The 24,148-nt window shown below is 40.1% G+C and overlaps 1 protein-coding gene across 1 annotated transcript in view; it reads left to right on the forward strand.

The window, feature by feature from the left end:
* The first annotated feature begins 418 nt into the window (after positions 1 to 418).
* The window catches only part of LOC119661409, a 178,333-nt gene continuing 154,603 nt past the window's right edge, over positions 419 to 24,148 (forward strand). The window contains exon 1 of the mRNA XM_038070743.1: positions 419 to 937. Coding sequence (XP_037926671.1) covers positions 868 to 937 — 70 coding nt within the window. The 5' untranslated portion in view covers positions 419 to 867. The remainder of the gene's footprint in view (positions 938 to 24,148) is intronic.

Genomic DNA, 24,148 nt, shown 5'->3' on the forward strand with positions numbered 1-24,148 from the left:
GTGGGATTAAGTGCATGAGACAGGTTTACGGATATCTTTAGCGACTGAGGTTACACTTTGCCTTGTTGGTCAAGAGCTTTCATTATAAGAATGGAAATTACTTGCTCTGTAGGAGCGTAACTTCTATGACTTTCAATGTTTGAAACTGTCATCCTTTTCCCGTGATAGTTAACTGCTTCCTGAACTTGGAGCACCCTATTCACCCTATTTTAAATTGACATATATCCAATTTGTACCTTTTCTCCTCCGATGCTAGCTTAAACTTTATACTTCCCATTTGTCTATAATGAAAAAAAAGTAGCTCCTTAAACACGCGGCGGCAGCTCTGAACTGCATTCAAATTCCTGATGATTCGGAGGCGCCTTTGACAGAAGATATCCTGGCACGAGTTCGCAGTCATTCTTGGGCCTGACTCTGTTCCGGTTGGAATGGAATCATAGAGAGGATCTCGAGGATTCGTTCAGTGCGTACAGGTCGTTCATGGTGTTGTTTACTGGCAGCGCGCTCTAACTTTAGTGAACTCACGTTAACGTGTAAGCACTTCGTACTCCTTGACATGTAAAGGATAATTCATTCAGTGAATTCTCATAAAAGCAACGTACACATAGCGTCCCCCAGGACATCAATTCCCAGAGTAAACTAACTGTCGTCAGTTGAAAATCCTCGAGTCATTCGTAGCGTGCGTTCAAATAAGAGTTCCGTTGGTTACGTTCCTGTACGAAACGCGTGTATGAACTCTGAACGGTGTTTTCGGATTCGAGCCCGTTTTATGAATGTGATTAATAGATAGCTCCGAATCGAGCTGTGCGTCTTTTGTCCTCCAGCTTGCCATCCTTTCTGTGTGCTTGCGTGTGCGGGTTATTGAAAATGTCAATTGCGTATCTGGTAACCACAAAAACAATTACTAGGATATGCTGGCTCGTAATAAATCTTACATGTAAGTGAATAATATGTAGGACGACTGTTGTTTTTGGAGTGAGGAATGTGCCGAGAGAAATTATATTTTTTCCAGTTTCAATTTCATTTCAAACCCAAATGGGAAAGCAACGCAGAATTTAAATGAATTGTGGTTTCAACATTTCGAGTATCTTGTTTCGGTGGATTGCGGGGGTATATTAGATGGAGTCACAGCTTCTTCAATTCGGTACCCAAGTAGGAAACATCCACCAGTGCGTGGAATTCAATTTTCTTTCGTCTCCAGGCTTAGGGTACTCCGTAGATTGGGGGTGTGTGTTACAGATATTGCATGCAGGGACAAACTTGCTATAATCAGGTTTGAGTTGATTGAATTCATTGAAATTGGTTGAAGTGCACTTCGCATATAATAAACATATAAACGTGTGAACACCTTTGAATTTTTTGAAAACAGGAATAAGGAATTTTGGGAAGCTACCGTTGGCTTCATCGGTGGGGAAAAAATAATAGCTTTTCTGAAATTATTAATATAAAGATCCGCCGAGAACACATGATTCACAATTGAAAACATACGAACAACATAATGAATCAATTGAAATGGGCATGAATGATAAATGGATTTGAATTGTCTAATGGAAAGTTGGCTACTAAATCATCTAATGTTACATGAGATATCAAAAAAATGGAGCTTTGTCCCACACTCTATTAATTAAAGAGAAAATCATCTCCGTTGAGTTGAGACTCTTATTTTTGAAGGCCGCGCTTTCAAATGGTTTGAATTAGCACCGGGATTCGGAGAAGAATGTGGGATTTAACTCCTTAAAACTAAGTATAAAAATAATAAAAAATACCTTCGGATACAAACAAATTCCAGGAAGGAGTACTCCTAAAAGCGAAGTTGAAATTTCTTGGCAGAAGTAGGCGAATGCAGAACTCATAGCGCCGGTGAAGACTTGCTAGAAAGGAAAAGAATAGACAATAAATTACAAGCATTAATAAACGAGATACATAGGCCGAGATACGTGTGTGGGCCTATTGAATAGCCTGAAAGCTGTTAGGTGAACAAGTGCTGGCAGTTTTGTGTTACAATCGAATAAATTGCAAAAATGCAGTTTATAATCTATATACATAATTTCCACAAGAAAGTGAAGAAACAGCAAAGTAAGCGAACCAATATTGGTTAGAAGAAGAAGGTTATCGTTAAGTGGACCAAGCTCGGAAAAGTTACCTTGCAAAATTGGGTAGGGACCTAATGCCGGAGCCGTACTAACCAGCTTAGAGAAAAAGTTTGCCTTATGAAGACGTCGATGACAGTCCATTTGTTCATTTCACAAATGGAGGGGTAGGGGTAGGGTCATTATAAATCTGATGCAGTCGAGAAACTAAGTGATGGGAAAATTGCATGCGCTGTGAATACTAGAATACTGGCCATTATTAATCAAAGTAATCTTAGGTTTTACTGAAGTACATAGAGAATATCCTTTGAGCTGAAGATTAGGGATTTACTCAAAATATTCACCGTATTTCGATGCTAGTAATTCCTAGTGAAACGATCTCCTATTGCAAATGGAAAATATAAACATTCTTGGGACGCCTATATACTTTTCAACAAGGGTATCGAGTGCTACTAGAAAACCTACTTCGTCTAAGTGGACAATCCCAGGGCTGCAGGTTCTATATTCTTGAGTTCATGGACACAGCTTCTCCACCTTTTGCAGCATCGTGCTGTTTTATTTTAGAAAGCTTCTTCAAACTGGCAGCTGCTGAACTATTGATAGCGGCATTCGCAAGGCATGCCCTATAACTTGGAAACCGGCTCTAGACTGACTGAATTGACTCCGAGATTTCGGACCAGAATGAGTAATTTCTGAATAGTGTTGTGTTATCGAAGCATTATTTACGCGTCGGATAAGGATGAATTTGTCGAATACGACTTTGGCCTATCGTATAAAGACAAGAATCGATTTCTGAAATATGTGTGCTCTCCTTAATGACGGAATCAACGATCCTCAGAATATTCGTTTTATTTAATTTGGTGGAGCATTCCAGGGCTAAGGTCGAACGGTGAGACTCGTTAGAGCAGTCCTTTTACTCAGGACTGTTAGAAAGCCTAATTCAAGTAAGTGTGCATCTGGTACTTTACTTATGCTTGCGGCTACCGAAAGGTACATTACCTATATGTCAATTTCGAACAGAATACTCACTGTAAGATACCGGTCGAGAATGATGAACATTTCTATAGTACAGTGTTAAGCAGCAACGGAGACTTCCAATATAGAGGAGGTAAGGCTTTCTGTGAGTTGGATGAGGTCCAGGAGAGGCGACCTAAAGGTGAGGTTGTGACTATGATTAGTGATATGAGTGACGTGCAAACACAGTCTGGGGCATCATGATGAAATGGTGAAACGTTTGTGGGTGCTTACAATACTTTGTGCTACGACGTTGGTGGTGCATTGTTCTAGTTTAAGCGACGACAGTGAACGTCTGCTTTAGATTAGCCATATTTAAGAGTTGTCATCTAGTTGTGTTGAATAGAAGTATCCTCATCGGCTGTCATAGAAGTCATCACTTGACGACTATGCAGAGGTACATATTTGAAATAATAAAATTTGTTTTTGTTGATTTCAACACTAGCAAATAGGAAAACCAAGTTTTATTATTTAAAATAATTAATCGCTAGAAACACCGCGTAACTACACTCAGAAGTACATAGTTTAAGAAATTCGGTCCGCCAAGTTCAAAATAAACTGTTATTCATGATTCAGCTCCTGTTTGGCACCGAGGGAAATATTTTGAATATTTTGTTGAAGAATATTGATGAACATTGAACCACCATTAATAGCGATTTTTTCCTTGTTGGTTACCTCCCGACTGAGTGTTTTAATGTTTGTGTGAAACGTGAAATGGGTGGAAAAGCGAAAAGGACTGAGATCTCTAACGATCGCTGCGAGCTGGAGGGAAAGAGGTGAACATATTGAAAAAATCCAGAAATGGGAAGCATAGGTCGTGAAAGAGAAACTGAAGATTCTGCAATTAATAATTGTTCCGGTACAGCATATACTTTTCTGACGCTTTTCGGCGTCCAGAGTTCTTTGAATTGTTTCCTAAAAGAACTTGACGACGTTTCATCCACAATGTTGATGAGCGTACAAGGTTGAAGGATCACTTCTCAATCCTATGACACCCGGGAAATATTTAGTTGTTTTAACATTAAAATATGGATTGCCCTCCAGATAGAAGCGAAGCCATATCTATCAACAATGTAGTAAAGCGGTATGGAGCTGTAGGGAGCTGTTCCTAGAAGTCTCTCCAGTTGCAGAACAGCAACTTCCATTTATATTATAATTTTGGGAATCTGGATCAATCATATTTTGGCCAAGGAGTTAATACATGTGTAAACATTTTTCAGTAGGAACTTCGTTGAATACAAAAATAATATTATGTCTTGAAAAAAAGTCTATAAAAAATATATAGAATTACCATCCCAATTTGACCAGTTATAAATTTTATCAAAAATGTTAAAGCATTCCCTAATGGGCACAAAACATAAAAGAATGTTGCACTTTATGCAAAAAATTGTGGTTTTGTTTATGTGGCACTGTGACATTTTCTTGATCAAAGGTTGGAAAATGTGCCGCATTGTCCATCGCTACACTTGATGGTGGTACCGCTGTTGGCCTCGTTTTTCGTCTTGTATTTTGAAGGTTTCGCGATTCTCTGCAACCAAAAGAAGGCCTTCCTCTACTGTCCTCTGGAGAGCTAAAATGCAAGCAAAGTTAGCAACATGAATACCTGAGAACTGAATAATTTTGTTTACACTTATTGTCATTTCTACTTGCATTCTGAATTGTTTCAACCGAATATTTCTCAACTTTTCATTTCTCGATCTGAGCAACCATGCACTAGTTACCGTACCATTTTTGTCCTACATATTGAGATCAGACTGCCGGTAACATCAACACTTCCCATGTGAACATTGTAAACTTTTACAATATACGGGCATGAAAAATCAGTCTTTTTAAGGTTTTGCGTAAAACAAAATCTTATTAAAATCGGTATACTGTCGGTCTGTCTGTCTTTACGTGACACGCATTATTCTCAGTCGGTTGTAGCGATTGACACCAAATTTGATGGAAAGGTGGGAACTGGGAACACTCACGTATACAGTGAGTTATATAATTCTTCATCGAATTTAAGGGGGCTCCCATACATGCCAAAGGGGGGTGTAATTTTTTTTTCATCAAATATAGTCATGTGGTATTTTAAATGAAAGGTATCGGTTAGTATTTTCTGAAGCCGGTTTTAATTTTGACATTGGTTGGTGGGGAGTACAGGGGGTCGAAATTAATCATTTCCTTAAGGGACCCATTCGCAGAAACCACTCAATGGAAATATCTGAAAAAAATCGCGATGCTATTACTATATGGTATCTAGCTTCCGAAACACCTTCCATACCGATATCTGTTCAAATAAAGTTAATAATAGTATATTACACTAATTTTTAGTAATTGGCTGGAAAACCTCCCTTAAGTTCGTTCTAGTACCAATATATATACGATTATCATCAACGCTATATTGTGTTACTCAAGTATCTATATTTCCAGAATTTTTTTGTTATTATATTGGATAAAGGTCCTATTTTGAAATACGTAATGCCAGTATTGACGTATTTTTGTATATTTGTTAATAATAATATATAATAATAATATAATATTGGCCACGTGTTCAATCGTGATATCTGATGACCAGTAGCCGGTGTACGCAGGAAGTTTCATTACACCGATAACCAATTCAATTGCCAAAAACTCAAGTATATCTTCTTGAGTGATGTTGACGCATATACCAGTTTTCAGTACTGAATACATATTTGACATTTAAATAATGAGGAACACACTTTCATCTGAAAATATTTGTTTTAAGTAATATAATGCCATCCTCAACTTCATCATCTTGATTTGTAACATCCTGAGAACGTGGACTAATCCCTCCAACGAACTTTTCTTTTTTCCAGGTAAACTTTCTTTTTAGGATTAGATTTTTTCTTCTTTCTGTTGTTTCGGGGTAGATTTTTATTCTCCGCCATTTCTCGTTTACTACTAGTCCCGGGATTAGAAATGAATGAATAGCCTCGGTCAGGATTGATACCACGGAAATAATCGCGTAAACGAATAAATAACGGCGCTCTTGGATGCTGGAAAACTAGATCACTAAACAAATCTGGTGCTACCAAGTATAAGGTCAGGATTCTAGTAGTCCAGAAAACAAATTAGAATGGTTTCGAGATAACCGATAGTAGGAATTTACCAGGTAATCGAGTTTAAACTCGTTTTCATCGTGGATACGGACTTTAAAGCGAATGTTATCGATTGCTAACGTATGCATGCAATATATTATAGCTTGCACTTGGCATCAAAGCAAGGTTTTTTTTAATATATGACTTGTTAAAATACAAACCCTAACTAACTAACAGTAGATCTTTTATCTTGCCTTAAAAGATAAATTAGACGAAGGTATGAATCAGATATGTAAACGTACTAACGCTTCAAATCAACAAAGTTTCCAAACATTTTGCAAGTAGTCTAATAAATATATTTTAATTTTACTCTGATCGGAAAACCATTACCCTGCCAGTGAAAAATTAAGATCTGACATATTTGGTCGTATCTATCTTTTATAACGTGCTGAAAAATCTGCTGATTACTTTTCTGAAAGGCTATAACCCGGGTCTAACTGAAGAAAAAATGACGAAGTCTAAGAGAGACTTTACGATAGTCTGGAAAGACTATATGACTCATTGCTTCCCGATGATATCACGATATTTCAAGGGGTATTTCAGCGCCAAGGTTGGAAACGACTTGACTTTGCAAGCTGCAGAAATTTGGCTGTAAAATTGATATGCTATGCTATGATATGCTATTATTATTATAATTTTCACATTTATTGGTAAAGTGGGGAGGGCGGGGGTCGAAGTGATCATGTTTTTAATGCACCCATTCTCAGAAACTACCCCATCGTAAAATTTGAAAAAATCAAGAGACTACTCTATCTGTTCAAATAAAGCTAGTAATAGTATATTAATATAACTTTCAGTAATTGACTGCAAAACCCCCTTAAGTACATCCTAAAATCAAGAGCAGCAATGTAGGCTATTGTGCAAATTCAAGACTTTTGATATGAGCGTCACGCGATATTCTCACTAAATATATGAATATTACGTGTTAGGTATTAAGGGGGTCATCCCGTGTGTCGGATCCGAGGAATCGATTTAGTGCAAAATATAGAACAAAGTGATTTTTTGATATTCGAAGTCGTTCGGAAATTATAGTGTTAAGCACGTGATAATTCACATGCCAGATTTATATCGATCACTGTAATAAAACTCGTATTTATCGGTCCGAATGACGTTCGAATGACTTCGCTAAAAGGACAAGAATTGAAACCAAGGCTGTACATGTGTTTCTTCAAGAAACCTAAGGTTTACGGACTAGGTGTAGCAGATTAACGGTCAGTTAAGGTTTAATGACTAAAAATCACATTCTTCTTTTTAAATGCGTTTTTCTCGAAACTGCATATTGAAAATCGGCTGCCACCATAGTCCAAAATCTATCCAACGAAATTCTTTGAAATTGTCAGGACTTATTTGGAACATATTTCTACGGTCCGCAAACTAGGATAATTGCGATTCATTTAGTAGTTTTTTTTGTGTTTTGTGTTTGTGTGAAACAAAACCTTATTACAATCGAGTCGATGTCTGTCTGTTAATCTGTCTGTCACAGCCGATTTATTCGGAAATGGCTGGACCGATTGTCACGTACTTGTGATCGAAATTTAACGCTTTATTTAACATACTTAGAATTATCTGATCCAGTCAAATGTTTTGTTCGCAAACATGTTGCAAGGCAACTCCATTATCCCCCTCTTATAATCCCCCCCCCCCTCCTTATTTGCAAAAAGCTCAGACAGCCAGCTTTCGCAAGCCTCTTTTGAGGCCAACTTAGTAGCACCAAAAGCGTTTTGCATGGACCGGAGGAGATGGTAATCACTTGGTGCCAGGTCCGGACTATATGATGGGTGCGATAGAACATTCCATCCGAGCTCCCGTAGCTTCTAGCGGGTCATAAAAAATGTGTGAGGCCGAACGTTGTCCTGGTGGAACACAACACCATTTTTATTGACCAATTCTGGCCGCTTCTGGTCAATCGCCTGTTTCAAACGGTCGAGTTGCTCACAGTAGAAGACCAAATTGACCGTGTGGCCATAGTTGATCAGCTCATAGTGGATGATTCCCTTCCAATCCCAGCAAACACTCAGCAAAACCTTTCTGGCCGACAATGCGGACTTGGCGATGGCTTGGGCCGGCTCGCCGCGCTTCGACCACGATCTTTTTCGCTTGAGGTTGTCATACGTGATTCACTTTTCATCACCAGTCACCATCCGCTTCAAAAATGGGTTGAATTCGTTCCGTTTTAGCAGTGCATCACAGGCGTTGATTCGGTCCAAAAGATTTTTTTGCGTCAACTCGTGTTGCACCCAAACATCCAGCTTTTTTGAAATCCAATCTTTCTGGTCAACCGAGCGAATGCTCTACTTGGATGATTTCGACGATTTTATCGGTTTCTCCGACAATTGGCCTACCAGTACGGGGTTTATTTTCGACATCCACTACACCAGAACGAAATCGATCGAACCAACTCTGGAAAATATGACGAATTCCTTGCTTGGTGGAATCGACCTTTGACGCGCTATAACTTGAGACTGAAACCTACGATCATAACATTGTCAAAGAGACACTTGTAGCACAGATTGTCGCCTTCAAATCGCCGTACAGTATGACTCGATGCGATAAATACAACATAAGATATGTTTAAGTGCCGCCATCTATTGACAAAATACGAGATTTCTTTTTCCCCAACCCAATATAATACAAAACTCTACTACACTATATATTACTTTATTCAGCTTAAATACCATCGTGAACCATAACTTAGTCAATATCTGCCTAATATATGCACTTATTTTCAGCTACAGTATAGTATTACTTACAAATTTGTGCTTGGGTACCTGGGTACCCTGGTGGTAAACATTGTCAATTTTTTTGGGTGGTAAGGGTATGACGATTTTAAAAAATCGACTTTTTTTTCTTTATATATATGTGCAAATGGGGAAGAGTTAATCCCAGAAGGACCTCCAGGGATGCCGTTGGGTATTTTCTCATTGCCACACATTGCACACACAGGCCAATCTTTAAAGTTTGTGCAACTCCTTGGCTGTGTGTACTGAGTTCAGTTCTTTCTGCCCAAATTGCCGCCCTATAGGTGCAGGGTATATTTTCGAGGTGCAACCTAATTTTTTTTTCTGCTATGGACTTGCAAATCGCCAAAGCCCTCGTAACTTTCCGACAAGTGTTTCCGTCATGCGTCTTCTAGAGTAATTTTTGGTTGGTATTGGTTGTATTTCCCAAATATTTGGCCTCTGTTTCTCGTCTTATCTCCTGCACCAGTCACTAGTAACTCCTAGTATAGTCTCGATTCTATCACATCGGGAATTCTCATATTTGCTGCCATCCCCTACCATACTCCATAGAAGCGGTGATAGTGCCCAATCCTGTAGACAATCTTAAGTAGTATTCATGACAATTGAATTCGAATTTTGTTTTTGCCACTCCTTTGCGGATCAAGGCATCTTGGATCTCTGTGTGCGATGTGTTATCGAATACTCTTTCAACATCCAACAACGCTCACAGTGCTATTTTTTTGTTTCTATGGCATCCCTTTAAACAGCCATCAGCTGATACAAAGCAGTTTCGTTTGGCTTTTCTGCCTGGTAAGCGTGTTGACACTGATGTAGTAATGCTGGGAAGATGCCATCTACTCCGAGTGATGTCAGTGGTTACAGGTTTCCGCTGCCTGCCTTTTCCTTTCTTCCCTTTTTGTTCGTTGTTGGGGTGTCAGGCAGAATGTTGCCGCTTTCCGCTGTGGGGTAGGACCCCGGGAAAAGAATTTTGAGAAGTGGATGTACTCTGTCCTCTGTGTCATCTTCCCTCGTCCGACAGACAGAAGATATTGCCCTGTCTTTGGCTAGAGCTTTGTATAGCCTGGTTGCTTATGTGGTTTGATATTGCCCTGCCATTGGTTATAGCTTTGTATTGCTTGGTTACTTCGATGTGTGTGGTTCGGTCCCTTCACAGAATTTCCTGAAGTTGTTCCGAGTTGGTTCCCCGATCGCGTTGCTGTATGCAGTCAGTGCATTTTTGTACCTTAGGCAGTCTCTCCTCTTCCACCACGGATTTCATTTCCAGTTCGCTGCTGATATCACGGCCCCTTCGTATGTGAGCCATGTTGTTGGTCAGGTGCGTTCCCTAGCAGTTTCAGTCCGTTTTCTTGGTATTCCTCATTATTCTTTTTATTTCGGACTTGCCCTCAATGTTGAATCTGATTATTCTGTGATGCGACATAGAGGGCTCCTCTGAGACTCTCTAATACATGACTAGCCTGTTCATCAAAGTATTCCCTACAGTTATGACTAGTGTTTCTCGCCTAGTGCTGGTCACGAATGGTGGAGTGTCCCTATGTTACATATTACTAACTTATTGCTAGGAATAAATTCAAGAAAGTATTCACTTCTTCGATTAGTGTTTCTACTTCCGCAGGCTTCGTGATGGGCGTTGGCATCGCAGCCGAGGAGAAGTAGTAGCGCCTTCCTCTCGCATTAATCCAGCGACAAGCTCCAGTGGAATCCGAATGTGGTCTTTTGGGAAGTAACCCGAAGCCACGACTGCCTCTAAAGTTCTCCGCCCGGTTTCCAGTGTTTCTTGGTTTTTCACAAGAGTTCTAAATTACCTGCATGCTTCTTCCTTGCAGACCGCGAATCTGCTCCCGGTACATCCAAGACTCCTGTGTCAGCACTATTTCTATGTTTCTTACTGCAGATGCAGTTTTTGCATGGTGGAAGTTTATCTGGGTTATCTTAGTGCTAGTCACTGGCTCCGTTAGTGTTTGGAGTTCCTCCCCACTGTCGGAGTACCATCCTTCTCCCCGATAAGGCGCTTTCCTGTTCACCCTAAGCTCTAGAAAATTAGGTCTAGGTCGTCCAGTTTTTCCTCTCCACTAGGCAGCAGATCTACTTATCTGCTTGATTCAGTCCTTTCAGCCCCTATGGCCTCCGGGATTCCTTCGGGGACCTCGGTAGGTTTTCCCGCTCCTCACTAGTGAATATTTGCTCGGGAATCGTTTTTGCATTATGGCCAGTCGAATGCCCCTGTCCGCACTAGCATAGGTAATGACGGACTTCTTGACTCTTGTCTTTGTCGCTGACCTACCCGAAATTTCACCTCTCTTGGGTTCTGGTTTGAATTTTTTTGGTGTATTCCCGTCATGTGAGCTAATCTCCGCCGCGCCTCGCTTTCTTGGCTCCGATAAAGATGGCTTCGGTCTGTCCTGAGGATTTTTAAGGGCCTCTTATACCATTTAGCACCTGCCCCACTGAGGCCTGACTCGTTCCTGATGTCTAAGATACTGATCTCAGACGTGCTGGTAGTAGGCCAATATTGACTCCACTGATTGATGCTCAACTTCTCCCTTTTTGGGTGAAGTCACCTAGCTCTCAGTGTTTCGGAGATATGCCCCCGCCTGGTTGGCCAGTGTTGTGTGCAGTTTGGGACCCCACTTGCTTGCTTTTAGCTTTTTTTGTGTTCATTCTTCTACTCATTTGGTTCCTATGAGTATGGGTGTTAGGAGGTGCGCTGTGCCATAGCCCCCGTAGCATAGCAAGGTCACACTTACTCAGTGAGGCGACCAGGTATCAGTTAGGCTTCGTTCCAATACAGTCAGTTATTCCCTACGCAAGCTGTCCAACGGGCGCGGTTCGAATGACACTTTGGATTGGGTTAGGTGTTTTTCGACTCCCCAGTCTAGATCCATAGCGTTTTCTGAATAGTAGGGTCACCTCGTACAGGGTGTGACTATTACGACTCACTAATGGTCTTGGTAGATAAGAGGCTTGGCTCCTGGAGAACCACATATCACCCTCGAAAAGCGACACATCGCCCTTAGAGAAAGACAGGTTGGCTCGAGGGAACTACACATATATTCCGCATCAATCTATCCTGCACTGCCTGACCCCATTCAGTGTGGATGCTGCGTATTAGATATCTCTCTAATAGAGTCTACGAGAACAACCTTGTCGCGATGTCGGCCATTTTTGAATTTGTAAGATTCATGTCGTCGCGAGCTCAGATAGAACGGGTATAAGAAACGTGATTCTTTGTAGAATGATGCTGAGGGACAGAAAGAAACGGCATATTTTCGCAAAATCGCTAGCGCAGGTATCGCGTACGAAAAGCATTTTCAAACGGCTGTACTGAAAGGAGTCATCCTGTGTGTCGAGGCCGATATTTTTGCCATCCGTTGTTTCCAGATATAGTGCAAAGTTATTTTTCAATATTCTGAGTCATTTGGAAATTACAGTGTTAAACAGGTAGGATGTCGTTTGTCAGGTCTATATCGATCGCAGGAATGAAGAACGGTCCGAAGGGCGGTCCAATGACTTGGCTAGAAAAGTGAGAGTTGAAGCGAAGGAGAAATAATTTACTCTACATGATTTTTTTGGAGACATTGAAGGTTTATGAATCAGGCATAGCAGATTAATGGACAACTAGGATTTTATTGTTAATGTGTAATGCGTTTTTCTCAAAATTGCATGTTGAAATCGGGTGCCGAGAGCCCTCTAGGGACAAAGATGCCAATTAATTAGTTCTAGATGTATTAAAATCGACGGTATGCTGGACCTGACTTTAATGGAGGGTATTATCATTTCCATGGACATATATGTACGAAGCTTTTATTTGTTTTAAGACTCGACTTTGCATATGTATTTGAAGAAAACTGTCTTTGGTTTTTAATTATCTGCGATTCACCTCGCTTTCATTTGCGAGCTTGGGTGGGATGGCTGGATTCATGGGTCTGGGTATTGATACCCTGAGTCCATTCACAAGTCCACTCGACCAAAGTAAACCAAACAAGCTTCAAGGCTGCACCTATGGCTTGTTTCAATAAATTATTCACTGTGCAAACTAATTTGATTCTCTAACAGCTCCGCTAAGCCGATTCAATTCCCAGGCATACTTATTTCTACGCTTTGTTGCACATAATGATTTGAATTTCCAATGTCCCGCGGAATATTTTAGTATTTCAAAATAATAATTCAACCAGGCTTTCAACTAACACCTTTTGTTGACTTGGCAACAATAACAGGCATTAATTACGATGATTATGAATAATTGCTGGTGTGCAATCTGTGCATGTATTGTCCGATTGAGCCTGGAGTGTGATTACATTCGCATTGAACAAAAACGGTAATTCAATACGCCACATTGGCATTCTCTAACTAAGCGGTCTTTGTTTATGGTCACATAATAAGTGATTTATTAGTGAGTCTAATTAAAATTGCAATGCATAAAAGGGGTTTACAGAGAGTTAAGAGATTTTCTCCCTTAATAAACCTTTAAGTGAAGTGAAGGGCTGATGGCCTGTTTGTTTTTCGGGATTTGGCTAATATGTAATCTTCCTCAGTAAATCGAGATTGAATTTTACCCCATAGGATTAATTTCTGGAATGATAGACCTACGAAGATAGCCCATCTTTGAAGGCGGTCGGATATTGGTTCCAAAAATGGTCTACCCCATGTAAACATCAATTTTAATCCAGGATTTCACTTTATAAAGAAAAAATACTCTAGGTTGTAGCGTTTGACACCAAATTTGGTAGAAAGGTGTGAACTGTGAACGCTCACGTATGTAGTGAGTTACATCCTTTTAAGTCGAATTTAAGGGGGGTCCCCGTACATGCAAAAGGGGGGTGTACATTTTTTTATCAAATATAGTCATGTGGGGTATCAAATTAAAAGTTTCGGTTAGTGCGAAGCCAGTCTTAGTTTTGACATTTGTTGGACAGCTAGAGAGGACGGGGGGTTAAAAGTGATCATTTCTTTAACGAACCCATTCTCAGCAACTACCAAACTTAAAAATCTGAAAAAAAATCAGGGGGTTGCCACTATATGGTGCCTAGGCCCCTCCATACCCTCAATACTGATACCTGTTCAAATAAAGTTAATAATAGTATATTACTATAATTTTTAGTAGTTGACTATTCACTCTAGAATTATGAAATTTTGCAACAATGTAGGCTACAGCATAGTGCATCCTGATCCTACCAAATTTGATAAAAATCGCACTATTATTAACAAAGTTATACTAGGTCAAAACTGTCGCTTCTGTGCAAATTCAAGACTATGAATGTCAATGTCACTTGAAAGTGGATATTTTCACATATATTACGTGCTACATACTAATGGGACAAATGCACACTCAAATCTCTTTATAAGGGAAATACACAAAACCTTTCAAACCTGAATCGTCTAGCTTCCGGTTTTCTGACTTGTTATAATACGAACCGACTTGATAATAATAAACATTGGCGCAACAATCCATACTGGATCAGTGCCTTGAAGTGTGTTAGAGCACCTCTTCCTTTTGAGTCCATTGTTTGGACGGTTCTTTTGTTTCGATACTGAAGTGGTGCATTCATGTTTTATCTATAGTTATAAAACGGAGCAAATATTCTGCTTTGTTCCTCTGAAACGCTAAACACTCAATTGGAACATCTTCACGACACGATTTTTGGTAAAGTGTGAGCAAGCGCGGCAACCAACTTGTGCACATCTTTCCCATGTTCAAATTTTCAATTAATATATACTGCACTTTTTGAAATGCTCTCCATGTCTGCTAACTTGCGCACTTTTCAACAGACACTCATTCAGAACCGCATTTGGGATTGTCTTCACGATTTCTGGGGTCGTTTCTCCATTTGGTCGACCACTGCGAGACTCATCTTGACAGCTCGTACGGCCACGTTTAAACTCTACTAACCAATGTTTTATTATTTTAAACGAAGGAGCAGACTACCGGTTGAGCTGGGGCCTTTTAAATAAAAGGACTGGATCGGATTTTCTCAATTTTCACAAATTAACTGAAAACGTTCACTGTCGATAGCTTGCAATTACCAAACAAAATGGCCTCTTTAAACTGAGAACATATGCTGTATTGATCGTGCACTTTCTTCGCCTTATAAATAAGTACTACTTTCGTCTTATATTTTGAGAACGATCAGAATTTAATGTCATAAATTGCTTCATTTTCGTAAACCTCAATCTCTTCGAGCAAGCGTACAATGAAAGTCAGTGCAATGTCACCATGGTGGCTACATTAGTAAGGAGTTCTAACCTCGGTACTCCGTTGTACATAATTATCCATAGGAGCGGGCCCAGGATGGATGTTTGCAGAACTCGATATGGTTTCAGTCAATCATCTGATTTGTAGCACAAAAATTTATCGATCATTTATTTACTTGCGATAAAAATTCGAAAACGGTTCCTTTTGGTCTCCTAGTTTTTGAGGTTTTGTTTGCAAAACAGAACCTTATTAAAATCGGTTCAATGCCTCTCTGTCTGACTGTCTGCCTGTCACACGAACTTTTCTCAGAAACGGCTATACCGATTGACACGAAATTTGGTGAGAAGGTGGGCACTGTAAACGCTCAGAATGTGATATCCTTCTGCGTTGAGATTTACGGGGGGGTCCCCATACATGTAAAAGGGGGTTGTAAGAATTTTTTTCACCGAATATAGTCGTGTGGGGTATCAACTGAAAGGTCTCGATTAGTACTTCTCGAAGCCGGTCTTAGTTTTTGTTAGATTTGTTAGAAAAGGGGGGAGTGGGAGGGGTGGAAAGTGATGATTTCTTTAACGGACTCATTCTCAGAAACTACCCAACCGAAACCTCTGAAATAAATCATGAAGCTGCCTCTATATGGTATCCAGGCCTCAAAATACTCTCCACATCGATATCTGTTCAAATTAAGTTAATAATAGTATATTACCATAGTTTTGGGAAACTGGAGTGAAACCCCCCTTAAGTTTATCCCAGAATTACAGAAGTTGGTTGTAATATAATATATAACATGAAGCATATTATTTCCCAGTTTGATCGAAATCATACTATTAGTAACAAAGTTACAGTAGCTCAAAGTTGCCTTTACCGTGTAAATTTACAACCCGAACTACTAAATCTGACATGCTAAATGCATATACATAACGGGCTACGTACAAATGAGACAGTTCTACACTGAAATATACTCACAAAAGAAGCACACAAAACCTTTCATATCTGAAGCACCCAGCTTCCGGTTTCCCGACTTGTTTATTTGTCTGCAGATGTGCATATACATTTCGGGCGCTATTTGTCACTTTCCTCCGTGCAAATAAACAACCAGTAAGAAGAAAGGAACCGTTTTTGAAGTGTCCGCAGCTCGCGGGATACGCACCATTCCGTTCTTCTTGTGCGGTGACAAGCTGATGATGGAATACATTTGCTAACATGCAAAATTTCTTCCTTTTTCACCTTTCATTTTGTTTCAATATACTAATATAAAGAAGATTCCATTCTCTTTGATTTGAGAACTTCCTCCCCTTCGGTATTGCAGAATTTCCTACGATTCCCGGGACTGCTACCCACTGCAGTTGGAGTACATCAGCAGGAAAAATATGGTGTCCGATGCATCCATAAGGGGGCATTTACCTAGTAAATGTGCCATGGATCTCGCTTCCTCATTATAGGATGAAGAATTCCTATTCTGAACAGATGCCCAGTTAGTGAAATGTGGTCTGTCAGAATGCCCATAATACTCCTGCAAGTCTTCCTTTTCGACAGGATAAACTTGGCAGTATGTTTGTTTGAATCTGCTAGGAAAAAAATTGGTGTGAGCATTGAAGTTCCCAGTTTTTGATAGTAATATTAGTTAATGCTACTGACACTCTAATTGTTGGTTCCGGGCCGGGTATAGCAGAAGTTTAACCCTCTTTTGTTAAAGCATCCGAGATTTGATTTCTCTCTACACCCAAAGTAGTCCCTCCCTCCTTCAAACTGCATTCAGAGCTGCGCCAGATGTTGTACTCATGGCACCGGTAATACCCAGGCACAAAATATGCAGCTAGTTTACAGCGAAAACTCTTTAGTTTCACTTTACCCCACCACATTACAGATGAATAAGCGAACACTGGTCTAATGAAAGCAACATATATCCACGCCACTACCTGAGGCCTAAGACCCCATGTAGACGCAAAAGTCCGCCTATACAGTCCATAAGTTGTGAGAGCTCGTTTCATTTTGATCTCTACATGACCTTCTACGAGGCAGTTGGGTGGGCCCTCGAAGCCTGTCGCAAGTATGATATCAAAATCATACTTTGAGATTTTAACAGTCAAGCAGGGGCGGAGCCCGTATTCAGGCGATACGTCCACTCCCGTCGCTTACATGAGGATACCAATTATAACGGACTGCGGATTATTTAGTTAGCAATAACGCACGAAATGTCTGTTGGAAATACCTGGTTTGCACGGAAACTGTTTCACAGACATATATCCTGAGTACCATTATAGGATACTCTCCGCTATCCTGCGAGACTGGAAAACCCCATACGCCCAGAACTTCATCGTTCCATACCAAAGAGACTTCATTCCAGGTAAATTAGCATCAGATCAGATTTTCTCTCTGCAGCAAGCGATGGAAAAACTGTTGGAATAAGGACATCAGTTGCACTATCTTTTCATCGACTTCAACGCCGCCTGACAGCATAGCCAGAGAGAATTTGGTATCCCAATGAAATTGATAAGACTGACTAGGCTGACCCTGACCGATGTGCGACGGCAGAAAAAAGCAGCAAGGTCACTTTCGAGATCATTCAACATTAACAACGGTCTAAGGCATGGGGATGCCCTATCAGTGCTTCGCAGATGTCAATGCAAGAGGCACTATCCTCTTCAAGTCCACCCAACCACTGGCCTACGCTAACGATATTGACATTATGAGAACCAGGGATATAGAGTCTACCTTCATCCAGATCGAGCAGGCGGCGCGAGATCTTGGGCTGCACATTAATGAAGGCAAGACGAAATACACCGTGGCAACGTCAGCGCCGAAGAACGAAGAACCAACAACAAATAATGACACTGGTCAAACGAAAACAATAAAGATGGGAGACTACAACTTTGAGACCGTTGATAATTTCTCCTATCTAGGGTCGAAAATCACAGCCAATGACAGGTATGACGATGAAATCCGGGCACGGACTTCAGTGCTCTGCAACCTCTGCATTAGCATAGCTTAGATTCACTTAATCAAGAGCATGCTCTCTGGCGGTATCACAGAGCATTTGGAAAGGCGCACAGTTAACTGCCTGGAAGTCTCCCTGTCTCCTTCCAATTCATCACAGTACGCTTTGAAGGAGTCTTGTTTCGAACATCTTAAGAGCTTGTTATATATACGTTTTGAATCACGGACGATAAACCAGTCTTCATTCTTATCGCTTTTACAAGCAGGACTCAGAAGTCGTCTGGTTGATTTCTTGAGTCTGTGCAGTTCTCGGTTTTATCATAGAACGGCTTTGCTGCCTCGGCCCCGGGAAATAGGATAACCCTCTTCAGAGCACTCTAAAAGTATACGATTGAGAGTTTCCAATTGATCTTCTATCGCCAAGGGAGTCCTTAGTCGTCTAGGGAGCTGCATTTTGTTGCCAAGAAGGTGTCTGTCTTTATATTACAGAGTGTTTGCCTGCAACAGTCACACTACATTCTATGCAACTGTGATCTGAGAGTTAGACCTCATCTAAAACTAAGTAGTCTGTAATCAACTCTAACAGCTTTTAGGTGTAAATTTTTGGGTCAATTAATTCACTTCTTTTTGGCCCCATGAACGCGCGAACCTTCTGTTCACAGTCTTCAGGCCAGCTGAAGTGCATTTGCTACTGTCCCAACAAGCATGCTGAGAATTCGCATCACAACCTGTCGAGAGTTGCGGGTCACTCGATTCTGCTTACACTATCAGATCCTTTCGAAGTTTGCGTCTTCTTACCACTTGGAGAGTTACAATCCATTACTACCTTTACTTAAGTAGTTAATTACTATAGGCTCCCACATCACGACAAGGTGGTGTCCGAGGAGGAAGGCTGTTTAGGACTAAAGTGCTCTCTCACATTCCTAAGTTTGGCTACTGGGGAATGCTCCATCTTCAAGACATGCGGTAACTGCTTCAAGTATATATTTGCACAGTCTTGACTGCTGTTTTCAGGGCGTTGTTGGGAATATTATTCTGGCAAGGGTTTTATTTTCGGGTACTTTCTTCCCACCGTCTCGGAGCTCCCCCTTATTTACCATTGGAACTTAGATCGGGTTTACCTACACAATGGAAAGGTTAGCAACTAGAAGACATGCAGCCAAGAAAAGTGTTTGAGCTATCGGAAGGTCCATGAAATTTTTCAGTTGTGCTTGTGAAGAGGATCTCTACTCGATTCTGTTTGAATTTCATTAACCTAAAAAATATTTTCGAGCAAATCTTGTGCTTTCCGCAAGTCTTTTATGCAGCTCGATTCGTCAAACCATTTCCTCAAGAGTACAGCTTGTAGCGATAAATATGCCACCTACTCCGCCACGGGGAACACCGGTGGTGGCAACTGTCAATCAAATTAACAACATTCCAAATAAATTTCGAATGTTGTTAGCCCCGCTGCGCCACAATATAATAGTTAATAAATAAATGAAATTTTTCAAATAAGAGGTAAGGTCAATATATTAGTTATCATGGATAAATAAGTATTCGGGAAACTAAAAATTGAAGAATATTCAGAATCAAGTGATAACCCATTACCTAATTCGATTAAAAGAGCGAAAAACATTATTGAATGAATGCCAATTATGCTTAACGTGGTGCAACTCAGAATGTCAAACTCGGGGCTACCAAGAATCAAGGATCAATCACAAAGTGAAGAAATATTGCAAATAATAGCGGGTATGAACTTTCCAACGACCAACATAGGCAAATGGTGGATATGCGAAATTCGGAAAATAAAGAGTATTTACCAAGCAGAAGTATGAAGTCCTGGAGGCGGTAAAAACACCTTTAAATAAACCGATGGTGGTTGGTCGTGGTTGACACGCGGTGCCTCATTCAGCAACCATATATAATAGTACGAAACACTTCCGGTGTCATCGGGAGGTTGAAAGAAATCTTAATTTCATATGATGTACATGCAATTGGGTTTAGTCCTTGAAGTATATTAGAGCATTTTTGATTTGGCTTAGGTACTCATTCACAGCTGAGCCGACTTGTGTCCGACATCCAGTCACGATACAAATCTCTCTGTCAACAATGAGATTTGAACCACAGCCTTCCGCTACTTCTCCTAATCCTCTAACCACTGAACTCTCCGAATATATTTATGGATTTATAAGCATCCCCGTGATAGAAGTACTCCAGGAATTACAACGGCATGCTAGTACTCCAGAGGACTGATTTCAGATGGCGGAGGGTCACCAATCGCACCAAGTCGGGGAGAGCAGCTTCTCCAAATACGTTCAGAATTATGACGGTTTGCATGAGGTCATGCCGGTGTACTCTATAATTCGTGGAGAGGAGGGACACTCAGGCACTTCCTTCAAGAGTACATACGTAGCTCTTGCTACAGTCAAGTTGGGGATATTAGGTAAACAATTCTTTGAGGATATCAAAGAGATCCCTAGTTACAGGGTGGGTAGCTGTTATCCTTCGTAAATGTTAACGTCTGGTTCTGAAGATCTGAGCCGACTAGATTATATTCTCCTTGTTCTTCTCACAGCAGTCATGGTTTTAGGAGTCTGCGGCATCAAAACGGCAAACCACAGTGATAATTAGGCTAACCAGAGCGACCACTGATACCTATCCCTACTCCAGAGTGCAAAAAGAAAGTGAAGCTCTATACAAAACTAGCGACGACGTGTATGGCCGATATTTTAAAAATAAATGTTTTAAAACGTCCAAAGGGACACTAGCACACGCTAAAAGAGAAAGTTCGTTTTTCCAAGCGTGTGAAGTATGTGGTGAACAACCAATGAAGACGGTTGAAAGGCTTTCTAAATTTTTTATTGGGAATTTGCAACAAAATATAGAAAATATGATGTTCTGCACTACGGTGGACCATCTTAAATTGCATGAATGTTTAAAATTACAGTACTCTCCAGAATCTTATTCTTCACAATTTAAATGCAATTTCTGGAGCTGCATACTCCCTAACAAAGACAATTTGCAACTTCTTTATGATATTGTTCGTGTAAAGTTTTGCAGAATTTCATTTACTTTGCATTTACAAAAGAAACTGAAACTACCGACATTAATTTTACATTCCCTGGAAAGCATCTAACTTACGAAAAAATAACAAACTTGAAGAGCGCTCCACTAGGCGAAACGAAAAAGATAATATGCAAACAAAGGAAAAAATGTTTCATCTTATTTGCGAATGAATTCAAGAAAAGTGAATGGGAAAGCGAAGCCTTTTTTATTTGGACAAAACACGGAGCATCTTAGCAAGGATGCGTCTTTGTACGACAGCACTCAACTGAATATTTTATGGCGTTATAATCCTTTCGTCGTGCTCCAATTCTGCAGCCTTTTTCTCACTTTCCGTGAATATTCAGTGTCCTGTTGTTTGATAGCAAGATGGAGCATTTCATTGCTACTTTCAGTTTTCTCCATGAATCCTTGCAAACTAGCCACCTCGGGGCGTTTTCGTAAGATGTTTTTATTATTTTCCCATTGCTTTGTTGTTTTTTTTCGCGAAATATGTGCATCGAAGTAAAAGGAGATGCTGTGCTGCGAATTCAGGAATGCTGGTCTACATATGCTAGTACTGTTCGCGCGCAATCCTCTTCCCTAATAAGGGGTTGCTATTATAAAGATATGAGGATGCCCTTTTGAAGGAATTCTTACGATTTTTTCTGATGCCTTCGTTTTAAAATGAAAGAATGGCTGGTACGCTGGGAGTATCAAGATCCTGATCCTGATTTGATCAGTTAAAGCTTTCAATCTACCAAGTTTCTGGGGATAATCGCATTTTATCTGTCAAGGATATATGAGCCTATGAGCCCTTTCTAGTTGTAAGTTTGGTAGCTTAACTTTTTGGTTCAGTTGCAGTGATTTTGGTTTATTCTCGACTTTAGGATGTTAGTTATCAGAGCTTATTTGACATGATGAGAAGAATGAGGCATAATAGTTAGGGAGGGCGGGTTTGAACCATTTGCTGTAGTAGTGTTTTGGCCCAGACTGCCAGACTATCAATCAGTGATTCAGTGTTGTGAACAACGAAAGTAATATTGAACAAGTGTTACGTTTATATCATTATTGCTAATAAGAAAGGATCTTTTAGATGGGAGATCGACTAAAACCCATTGAAAGAGGATTTTATCTGAGGAACTGAGGAAGGCAGAGTTCAGGTACTTTTGAGCATAGGAGAATGTTCACAAAAGCGGAGTGTTGTTTAACCTTGTCCTGCAGTTGAAGACCTATTACTTCTACAGCATAATGATAACGAAAATGAAGTACAATCTTATTGAAACTAAAGTGGGGAAAAAATAACAATGAGAACGAAGAAACTGGGTGATTTTCGTATAATGTGCAAAGCAGTTAACATGTATGTAAATTTACTTTATTGTTGTTGTGTAAATTTTGTCCAGTAAGGTTGCGTATTAACTTTGAAAAGATGGCCGTAAAAACAGATTATATGAAAAATTTATCCTCAACTGGGTTCTATCCAATGTTATTTTCTTCCTACTAGATAACGCGTTTAAAGGAGTCATCCTGTGTGAAGGGTGTTTTTTTTCGCTTTTTTTAGAATTCTTTTGTGAAGAACTGGATAAAGACACAAATACAAATTTTTCAGCATGTATTTACTAAACATCTTCAAAAAAAGTATTTTCCCGCTGCCGCGCTAGAGGGCGCTGCGATCATCTTAAAGAATAAAACTAAACGGCATTTTAACGTGCAGACTTAACTACAGTCGCCATGTTAAACTTTTTTTTGTGAATTTTGTTTTTTTTAAAGGCTTCTTTAATGAATAAAAAAAATTACTGAATGAATCGCATATCCTAATTTGCACTTTACCCATAAATTCTACACTATATCTAGATACAATTGATGCCAAAAAAAGTTTGATTCCGCCGATCCAGCACACGGGATGACCCCCTTCATTCAAGTTGAAAGAGTGCCATGCGCAGGAATAAGGGATTGCAAAAGATACATAGATTGGATGTGAGAAAACCTCTGTTAATAGTTTTGTAACATCTGCTTGTGGGACTAGGGTCAACCGATAATACCGTTTTGAACGAGGGGGGAGTCAGATGAAATGTAATTCGAGGGGAAAAAAAAACCATCAAGAAAGGACAAAAATAATGATAAGGTCAGCCTCAAGATATACATAATAATAATAATCGTTGGCGCAACAATCCAATTGGATCAGGGCCTTGAAGTGTGTTGGAGCACTTCATTCAAGACCGTAACGGTACACTATAGTATACTGTAGGAGGCAATGTGGTTAGCATTGCGCTCGACCGAGATTATTATCCTGATTTGACTCATGTACTCATTCACAGCTGAGTCGACTGATATCCGACGGCAAGAAACGATATAAATCCCACTGCTGCCAGTGGGATTTGAACCGCGACCTTCCGTATGACAGCTTTGTGCTTTAACCACTCAGCTATCCGGATGCATACCCTCACTAGTAATTAGCGGCACCTTCGTCAAATTGTTCAAAGGTGAAGAGACATTCTGTGATTGTTCACGGACTCCTGTTAGCAGCCTGTTAGGTGTAGTCTTCATGCCTCTTTTGTGCGAATAAAAGAAATAAAAGCAAATTTCCTCCTTTTTTTCCCACGAGTAACGGGGAAACAGTCGGCAACAAAGCCTCAATATTTTAATGCCTAATGGCCCCCTCCAAAAGTATGTTATAATTCATTCAGTGGGAAGTTGGTTTCTTTACTGTAAATTATGGATTATTTATAGAGACTGAAGAGTGAGATAGAGGATAACAAACATGACCGCAAATATTCTGTTTATCCACGGTCACTTATTTACAAGATTAACTAGCAGATTTGATGGGCCATACCATTATCCGAAATTCATGACATACATATTGCACTCTGATCTACGTTTGCAGGGGTTTGATACTGGTATGCTAGGTATATTCTTTTATTCTTTCCGTTAGTTGATACTTTTGTGCCAGACGATAAATTGTCTCCATTGAACTTGAAGAGTAGATGATAGTCTTTCATGCCAAGTATAATTTCAGTCCAACAAAAGATCGAATAATTTGTTGCA

Source organism: Hermetia illucens, chromosome 1, assembly GCF_905115235.1.
Source record: "Hermetia illucens chromosome 1, iHerIll2.2.curated.20191125, whole genome shotgun sequence".
Lineage (NCBI taxonomy): Eukaryota > Metazoa > Arthropoda > Insecta > Diptera > Stratiomyidae > Hermetia > Hermetia illucens.